Genomic DNA, 9,939 nt, shown 5'->3' on the forward strand with positions numbered 1-9,939 from the left:
TTTTTTATTTACTTCTGCATATTTTTCAGGATACTAACAGCAGAAATATGCTCAATATAATGTTTTAATTGTGAAATTATTTGTGACAGAACTGAGTAAATTTTGACTATGTGTATATATTTTAAGGTTTTATTTAGATTCCAGTTAGTTAACATACTGGGTAATATTAGTTTCAGGTGTACAATATAGTGATTGAACACTTCCACATAACACCCAGTGTTCATCACAAGTGCACTGCTTAACCCATCATCTATTTAACCCATCCCCTCTAGCACCTCCCCTCTGGTAACCATCAGTTGACTATATGTTTTTAAATAATACAGGCTTGACGGTAGTTTTCATCTCTCCCCTATTGGTCACTTTCTGATTAATCTGATGCATCTACTAAGATGTAAAAAATAGCCAAAAAGTTATCTTTAGTGTTAACAAGTGGAAGAAAAAAATCTAAATAATACACAGACTTAAAATCTCTTAAATAACTAAGAATAAGCTTTCATTTTCAAGTGAGAAAATGTTGCTTGATCTAATTTGAATTCATTGGATCTTGTGTTATTAAGTCAAGTATCATAAAATCCTTTTTCATTAAATACTTGAAATTTAATTTTTCTTTTTCTTTAAAATTTCTTTTTGTCTAGAAGTTCTGTTATATTGAGAAATATTAGGGGTGCCACATATTTATGTGATTTTTCAAAGTGTAAAATTTGTAGCTTAGGGGTCTAGAAAAATTTCTGATGATTAGGACAGGGCAGTGTTGTATTCATCTAAAAAACTTTTTTTTAATGTTTATTTATTTTTTTAATGTTTATTTTTGAGAGACAGAGAGACAGAGCACGGGTCGGGGAGGGCAGAGAGCAAGGGAGACACAGAATCTGAAGCACGCTCCAGGCTCCCAGCTGTCAGCACACAGCCCGACTTGGGGCTCAAACCCACGAACTGTGACATCATGACCTGAGCCGAAGTCAGACGCTTAACAGACTGAGCCACCCAGGCGCCCCTGTATTCATTTTTTTTTTTAATTTTTTTTTTCAACGTTTATTCATTTTTGGGACAGAGAGAGACAGAGCATGAACGGGGGAGGGGCAGAGAGAGAGGGAGACACAGAATCGGAAACAGGCTCCAGGCTCTGAGCCATCAGCCCAGAGCCCGACGCAGGGCTCGAACTCACGGACCGCGAGATCGTGACCTGGCTGAAGTCGGACGCCCAACCGACTGCGCCACCCAGGCGCCCCTCATTTTTTAAAACAAAAATATGACCTTGGTAATTGGACTTAATATTGATGCCACGGCATGCCCAGAGTTCAACTTGTTGCCCCCTTAAAGAATACTACTAAACAACTAGAATGGTTTTGTGACTAGCAATTCTTGGCAGACTAATTTAATTTTTTAAATAAGTCATAAGAAAGTAATACATTAAATATAACTTTCAGTAAGAATTATGATTTTATGGCATTCTCATAAACAAGTAGGTAATTATGGTCTTAACTAGATAAGGTTAGATAGGTGGACGGCTGACCAAATGATGACATGGAATAGATCACTAACAGCAATCCCAAGTTAGGTCTGAGAGCCATAGTAAGTAGAATTTCATATTATGCTTGAATTGCAGATGTTTAAGCTTTAATGATAATTTAGGAGTAAAAAATATGTTCATTATTTTATTTAACCAGGGCAAAACATGCAAATATCCTAAAGTATTACAGCTGTACTCTGTCTACATTAGATCAACTTTATGTCTAGTTCGTTTTACTCAAAGTATGGGGAGGAATTCAGAAAAGAATAATAAAAACAAGTGAGACATTCTCTATGGACATGATAATGATGCTGAATTTAACCTGTATTCATGAAACCAGAGGGATGACTTAAAATATCAGTTTAAAATACTATATTTTGTGTTTAAATAAAGACCACTTGTATCCTATACACATATTATTAAAAATAATAGTTGGGAAAAAATAATACTTGAGGCTAAGACTTTAGAGTAATCTTGATTCAATCTCCCACTCATAGTAGAAATCCCTTCTGTATGCCTCCATTATAGGCTCATTATTCCCTCCAGGACAAAATTCTGTTTTACTTCTAACAGTTAAATCTTACTTTATTCTTACCTCTCCAGATATGCCTGGCATTTCATGATATTCCAGGCTGTTTTATGCCTTGATTCTGTTATATAATATGATGCCTGGAGTAACCTCTGTCTTCTTTATCTAGTGAATGCCTACTTATTCTCTAGGACTAAGGTCAAGTCTTTCTCTCTTCTGAGGTATTTTTCATGACCTCAGCAGACTGTTAGGCATTTTCTCCTTATGCTGCCACTACTTCTGCCAATATGCTGCCAATATTTCATTTCAATTAGCAATATTTTTCTCATGATAACTATTTCATTATGTGTTTATCTTGCCTTCTTTTATTAAATGTGAGCTCCTTGAGGGCACAAATATGTTACTTATCTTTGGTTTTGACTGGCCGTCAAGGTTTCTGACATGTAGTAGGAGCTGAACTTAGAAAAATAGTTCAAATATTAAGATAGGGTTCTTAATTAAAGTGATCAGTTACATTGCTAAAACTATTATTTAAGTAAAGTCATTTTTTGATTGTGATATTTAATAACATCTCTAGATAAGGAATCAACAGAGGAATTAATAGTAGTGAAAGCTGTCAGACTTTATTTGTTGTCAGTGGCTCATTTCTACACATTCTTAGTCATGGAGAGAAATAAGTGACCTATAAGTAATTAGTCTTCAATAAATTTCTTTGAGTATACTTCTTTTATTTATTTAATTTTTTTAACGTCTATTTATTTTTGAGAGACAGAGGGAGACAGAGCATGAGCAGGGGAGGGGCAAAGAAAGAGGGAGACACAGAATCTGAAGCAGGCTCCAGGCTCTGAGCTGTCAGCACAGAGCCTGGCGTGGGGCTCGAACTCACGGGCCATGAGATCATGACCTGAGAAGTCGGACGCTTAACCAACTGAGCCACCAAGGGGCCCCTAAAGTCACTTTCAGCACTGGTTCTCTGAGTATAAATGGCAAATTTTATAATTCTCATGACCTTCCATTTATTTCTTAGAATTAATATTTTGGGGGTAGCATGTCCATCTTACCTTTGACCTTCTTTTCAGTGAATATCACCTTATAGATACTTTTTATGAAGACTATGTGTAGAATAGTATACGCTTGGTCTTCATTTGATACTGACATAGAAAACATCAGGGTTTCAAGTGAGTTTACCCTTCTCTAAGCAAAAAATTAGTAATGTCCTTTGTCTCCTAGTTCATGTTAAACTACCTAAGACCTTTCTGTTCTTGACATATAAACTAGGCTCTGTCAACACTTAGGATTTGAAACTGCCCAGTTCTTGGATTATCCTGGTCTGTTGTTTTTTGTCTTTTTTTTCTTAATGGTATTGTCATAATTAAATACAGGGCTTCTACTTAAGTAGCAAGAGTAAGTTAATAAAAACAAAATGCACTCCACTAATAAAATATCATCGCTACTTTGAAAGTAACCATTTTACTATAGCATTAATGCAGTACTTTTTAGAGTTTAGTAGGAACTCACTAAATGCTTCGAATGAATGAATGCTGAAGATACTCATGGTAAAATAGAGAAGTATAGTTTTTAAAAGCCTACTACTGGGGCGCCTGGGTGGTGCAGTCGGTTGGGCGTCCGACTTCAGCCAGGTCATGATCTCACGGTCCGTGAGTTTGAGCCCCGCGTCGGGCTCTGGGCTGATGGCTCGGAGCCTGGAGCCTGTTTCTGATTCTGTGTCTCCCTCTCTCTCTGCCCCACCCCCGTTCATGCTCTGTCTCTCTCTGTCCCAAAAATAAATAAATAAACGTTGAAAAAAAAAAAAAAAAAAGCCTACTACTATAATAAAACTTTTTAGTGTCACTTACACATTTTAAACTTATTAATGTACCCGGTAATGGAAAATCAGAATTGACTCAGTATGTTGATAGTTCATTAGAGAGCTAATGCTTTCATGTCTGGAAGTAAATATCATCTTTAGGATTCTGATACTCTTTGCACCTGTGGACCGTATTAGGCCCTATTATGTGTTCATATGTATGTTTTGCAGTTCAGATTCCCAAACTGAACTAATTCCCACATTCTCTCCATACAATCACAATATTGTTTACTAAACTGAAAATTTTGCAGTTTTAAATAGAAATAAACTCCCTGCCAAATTTTACAAGATCAAAAAGCATTAGAATGTGTATTTTGGCTGCTTTAGCTCTTCTTTACAAACCCTTATCGGGTTCACATTTGCCTCTAAAAAGCTTTCTGAATTTTATTTATTCATTGCAAGCCACTGAGGTGATACTTTAAGGCAACTTTGAGACACGAAAATAAAAGTATTGTCTAATGGAACCACCGCCTTGCAGATCTATGCCAGATAACATTAAATATAGTAATTTATGATCGGGGTAGGAATTTGGTCTACAATCTCAGAAATAGTCTACACAATGATTTTTAAAGTTAGCAGGTCCTACCACTGCTTACCCCTCTGAGAGCCAGGTAGCGGTGTGTCGGAAATTCAAATTTCTGTTGAGTGGGTTTTCTGTAGTGAGCTAGCCTGGCTGCTAAACACAATGTAGAGCTTGGAAAAAAACGTTATTATCTGGCCTTCAGCATGTGGTAAAGTTGATGTTTGTGGACAAGGAGATAAGGGACAGACCTGCATTTTGTGAAATTTTAATTAGCTCATGACTTGTTGCAAAACAAAACAACAAATAAACAACAACAAAGAAAAACCGAGCAAACAGAACAAAACCTGGTGGGACCCCTAACATAGTCTGAGGGAACACAGGCAAATGTGGGGGCCTAGGCAGGGAGGTACAGTTGCAGAGGCACAAGAGATGAAGAAATGTTTCCAGTAACATATTTGTGTGTGTGATTTCTTTATCACTTGACTCAAACTGTAAAAAAAAAAAAAAAAAGTAAGTTGTAAGTGACAACAGGAATTAGGCTTGGTGAAAAATGTATGAAATCAGAAATTGTATTCAGTGGGTAGACTATTTCTTGAGCAGAGCTAATGAAAGAAATGTGATCTCTGTATCAAAGCAATAGCACTAAGACTTGGCTAAAGCCTTCTGAAAAATTTTAAATATTATACTGACATTATTAAAAATTGTCTTAATTACCCCTCATTAACTGAATGGACAAGATAGAAGTAATCATAATCATGTTTTAAAATGCCTTTGTTATCCCAGAGACTGTATCACTTTCAAAATTTTCCAGCATGAAATTTTTTACACCAAGTATAAAGAAAGTTTCACAAGACCTAGTAAATGTTACTAGGAGATATGAGGTGGAATTTCATTTTAGCAAAGCCATCAGGAAGTAGAGAAATCTATTGTCATGGTTCACAGAAGTGAATTTTTAAGAACTTGTATAGTAACTGTAACCGAGAAATATATTTAAGGTTTGTGCATCATAAATAATAATAGTAATGATAATAAATGAATACCCATTTACTCACCATCCAGCTTTATAGAACACAATCCATACCTACAAGGCCACCTTATGCTCCCAACCAATTGCTTCTCTTTCCATGGAGATAACTGTTAGTGTAGCTTTTCTGTTAATCCTTCTTTGTTTTACTTTGTAGTTATACCACACATGAATCTATCCTTAGGCAATAAGTTGTTTAATTTTTCTTGTTTTAAACTTTATATAAATGTAAGTACAACTGTAATTGTTTGAAATTTGCTTTTTCCCCCACTCAGTTGTTTTTTCAGTTTCATCCCAACTGATGCATGTAGCTATAGATCATTAATTTTCCCTATTTTCTCTGCTGCATACTGTACCATTGTATGCATATACCATGGTATGCACATGTGTTCTAATGTAGATGGGTATTTAAGGTTGCTTCCAGTTCTTAGCTTTGTTACAAAGAGTGTTGTTATAAACAAGTTTGCACATGTCTCATGGTACACATGTGCAAGAATTTCACTGGGGTAGCCAGGAGTGGTATTACTGGCTTGAAGTTGCATATTCAACCTTATCGGGCCATGCCAAACTCTTCCAAAGTAAGTGTGTAAATGTTCTCATGACTTTACATCCTCACTGACACCATGTCAAGTTCCAAAAATGATAACCCGGTTACTCCATGCCTTTTTTCGTGGTCACTTTGTGTTCAGGTGTTAGAACCTGGTGCTATTCAGGTAGAATAGCCAATTCTTCTTGCAGATATATAGCCCTAAGAGTTCCTGTTTCACAGTTGACAATAGAAGTAACATCATTGGACTGTTAAGGAAGAAATTGTTTGAAGTGAGATTCCAAATCTATGAAGAAAATATATCTGTGGCATTTAATAACCAGAACATAGAGGTTTTAAAATTTTTTTTTATTTTTTAAAATGTTTTATTTATTTTTGAGAGAGAAAGAGAGTGAGCATGAGTGGGGAAGGGGCAGAGAGAGAGGGAGACACGACATCTGAAGCAGGCTCCAGGCTCTGAGCTGTCAACACAGAGCCTGACGCGGGGCTCGAACTCATGACACATGAAATCATGACCTGAGCCGAAGTCAGACGCTTAACTGACTGAGCCCCAGTTCAGGCACCCCAGAACATACAGTTTTATATGACACAAATGTCACAATCTCTAACATGCCTGAGAGTCTTATCTATAACAATTAATTTATTGAAGTAGGTAAATTGTTTATTAAAAAATAAACTCAGTCCTTGAAAAAGTCAGCATTTTATTCCTAGCAAATAATATGTTAAGCCCAGAATTTAATGTTTATGATAGTAAAATTGTAACTTTGGTATGTTTTAAAAAGCACTATCAAACCTTCGAAAACTTTGGTATGTTTTAAAAAGCACTATCAAACCTTCAAAAACAGTGGCTTTTTCTCTATTCTTATTAAAACTAGCCTAGTCCTGGTCTATTTCATAGCTTCCTATCTATTCTTTTTTCTTCAAGACCCTCAAGATTGGATCCTTATCACTTCAAATACAGACTCTTCCACCTTGTTTTCCATTTTCCAAAAATGGTTCATATTTAGGGTAATTTTCTACTCCTCCTTGAAGACAGTAGCAGTATGCCATAGTGGAAGGGGCCGTAGGGCCACAGACATGATATTCCTTTCTGTTCTGCCAGTTACTAGCTGAGTGGTCATAGGCAAGTAACTTGACTTCACTGAATCTTAGTTTCCACAGTTACCAACTTCAGCATTTCCTAAGATTGTTAGATAAATATCTATAAAGTACCTAGTAGTTTAGTGCCTCATACTTAATAACTTCTATGTGCAAAGTAAGTGCTGCACTGTGCACTTTGCACATATTATCTTTGATTTTTAAACGAATACTGCAAAAATAAAGGAAGCCTAGACTCTGGATGATTAAATAAATTGCCCAAGGTCCCCCAGCTTATAAAGGATTGAGCTGTTCCTCAGTTTTAGGTGTGCCTGACTTTAGAGGCCAGGTGCTCTCATGACTGGCCACACCACAGCATCTGCACTCTACTTTTACCACACCACACCTATCTCTCTCCTCTGAATTCTTTGCAACTCTGTCTCTTATGCACAATTTTCATTTTATTGTATTGTAATAGTTTCATACAAATAGGTCACTCTTTGAAGCCGCAGACCTTATTGTCTTTTATTTCTCATAGCCCAGAGTATCACACACCTGTAAAGTACTCAGTAAATATTTGATTTATATAATACTACCTCTCATTGCGTTTCACCAGTTTTAATACTTTATATCCTTTTTATAGCTCATTTCAGCGGCCACATGACACTCTCCATTTGGATGATGGTGAATACTGGTCCAACAGGGCAGCGTCTTATAAAGGAAAATCCCACCGCCCCCTCTTTGAGAACAGCATGGACAAGATATACAGGAACTTATACAAAAAGGCCTGTAGTTCTGTTTCTCACACCCAGGAAAGCTTCTGAGACCATCCATGATAAACTATATGGGTGTCTGTGTCAACTTCTCAATGAAAACGTTTGATGTGATCAATATCTGTATTCTTTTTTTTTTTTTTTAAAGGTGGTTCTGAGTACAGTAGTTAGATGTGAGTAAGTTCATTACTTCAGGTGGTAAATGATTGTAGGCAATCCTTTTCTTCATCATAGAAGAGAGTGCTCTGTCCCAAAAGTCAAAGCTCCACACTGCATCACAACTTCCAATCTGGTTATGAGAAAAGGCTGTTTTGCCCCGTAACCTCCTGTCTCCACCCACACATCCAAGAATAGATTCTCTCTGGAAATGCTCTCCTGCCTTAATCACCTTATGATTTTATTTTCATCTGTTTGATTAGTTATCTTGTCTAAGATTAATATTAACTCCCTTTTCTTGATAATGACCAAAATGATATACTGTATAGAAGTGAAATGAATTTCCTGAGTTTAAACCTCATTTTAACTAGTATTTTTTATTTACTTCTCCCTGCAGAAAATTTATACTTCTTAGCTAATAAGAAATAACTTTATTTTTAAAGTTTATACAATCATTCACTTCCTCTTCTCTAAAACAAGTACCTAAGTTACCTACAATATATAACAGTTAGCTAGAAATAGCAGTGGCCATGTGTGACCCAAAGTGTGAATAACTGATTTTTAAAGATAGAATTCTTTGCATGATTTTCACTTAAGGCCATATCTTGTGGTGCAACCAGAATCAGAAGATAGCTTTTGTTGGTAAGCAAGTAGAGACTCAGAAAAAAATAAAGGGATTTTGTTGTAATTTTAAACTCTTTAGAGTTGTCATAGGTACCAAATGGCCCAAGAAAGTAGTATCCTTAGTTAGAGCACACTTGGGACCATAAATAGGATTAAAACATTATACAGAGTACTTTGTACCGGCAAGTCTGGTAGTTGATAAAATTATCCCCCATAGACACACCTATGAGACCAGTGAATCTTTGAAGATATGAAGAAATCGGTCACCTCGTATTTGCCAGAGTCAGTGGAGGGAAAGCAGAGAATAGGAAATAAGTGAACTTGGCTTACAGGCTTGGAGAGTTGACTATGAGGTACTGTTTTCTCATTGGCTGCACCTTTGGTTCATTCTATAGTTATGATTAAAAAAAAAATTAACATGTGAAATTGGGTGACTTGCTTTTGTATTAGGAGAAAATATGTAATACTTGCTATCTAATAATGGGATATTTAAACTTCATGTTAAGAGTGTTCTGGTATAGCAACCTGTGATGTAGGAAAGTGTATCAGAGAAAGGGGCCAGGCAGTCTAGGCTTTAGCTCCATCCTGCCGTTCTGTAGCTGAGTCTCTTCAATTCTCTGTCCCTAGTTTCCTCAGCCTATCAAATGAGAATGGAGTGGATCAGCTTTTCCTGAACTGTGTGTTCTGTGCACTTGTTCTAAGAGATGGATATAGGAATGTAGATACAGGTATTTCCTTGGTCATATAAGTTGAAGAAAATCTTTGCACTATATTCACACTCCCCGACTGAAAGAACCATAGGTAGGATGGCAGAAATGAAAGACAGTGCTATTGATGCTGAAACATCAATCAACAGCAGTTCCAAACTGGAGCTGTCCGAGCAAACTAGTTTGTATGGTCGATATAGTCATAGTAAACACTAGCATGTTAGAAGCTAGCCCCTGAGAAATCCTGGCATAAGCCTGTTTATGCGGGCCCAGAATTTCCTAAATTAAATTGAGTGTGTAGCAGTATCTGTCATTATGGCCATCTTTCTCCTCCAATTCTGCGTCCTTAGCTCCCCACACTCCCTTTCAAAAGTGCCATCCTCAGCCTACATGTGGACGCCAGTTGGGGAAATGGTACACTACACAATCACTGAGTTAACCCTCTGGCTGTAAGTTGTATGATGATGTTTTGTACAATGAGCTTTTGAAGGTCAATACTGAATAATGCATTAAAAATGCAAAAAAAAAATATATATATATATATCATCAGTGGAACTTAGTATGTTTTGGTTTTGGTTTTGTTTTATGTGTGGAAACAAATG

The 9,939-nt window shown here is 36.5% G+C and overlaps 1 protein-coding gene across 2 annotated transcripts in view; it reads left to right on the forward strand.

Moving 5' to 3' along the window:
* Positions 1-7,968, forward strand: part of SPATA6 (spermatogenesis associated 6) — a 143,401-nt gene extending 135,433 nt beyond the window's left edge. For both annotated transcript variants that reach the window (XM_047873115.1, XM_047873113.1), the window contains exon 13: positions 7,721-7,968. In XM_047873115.1, the coding sequence (XP_047729071.1) occupies positions 7,721-7,901 (181 nt within the window). In that variant the 3' untranslated portion in view covers positions 7,902-7,968. The remainder of the gene's footprint in view (positions 1-7,720) is intronic.
* Positions 7,969-9,939: the final 1,971 nt, after the last annotated feature.

Source organism: Prionailurus viverrinus, chromosome C1 (assembly GCF_022837055.1).
Source record: "Prionailurus viverrinus isolate Anna chromosome C1, UM_Priviv_1.0, whole genome shotgun sequence".
NCBI classification, from domain to species: Eukaryota; Metazoa; Chordata; class Mammalia; order Carnivora; family Felidae; genus Prionailurus; species Prionailurus viverrinus.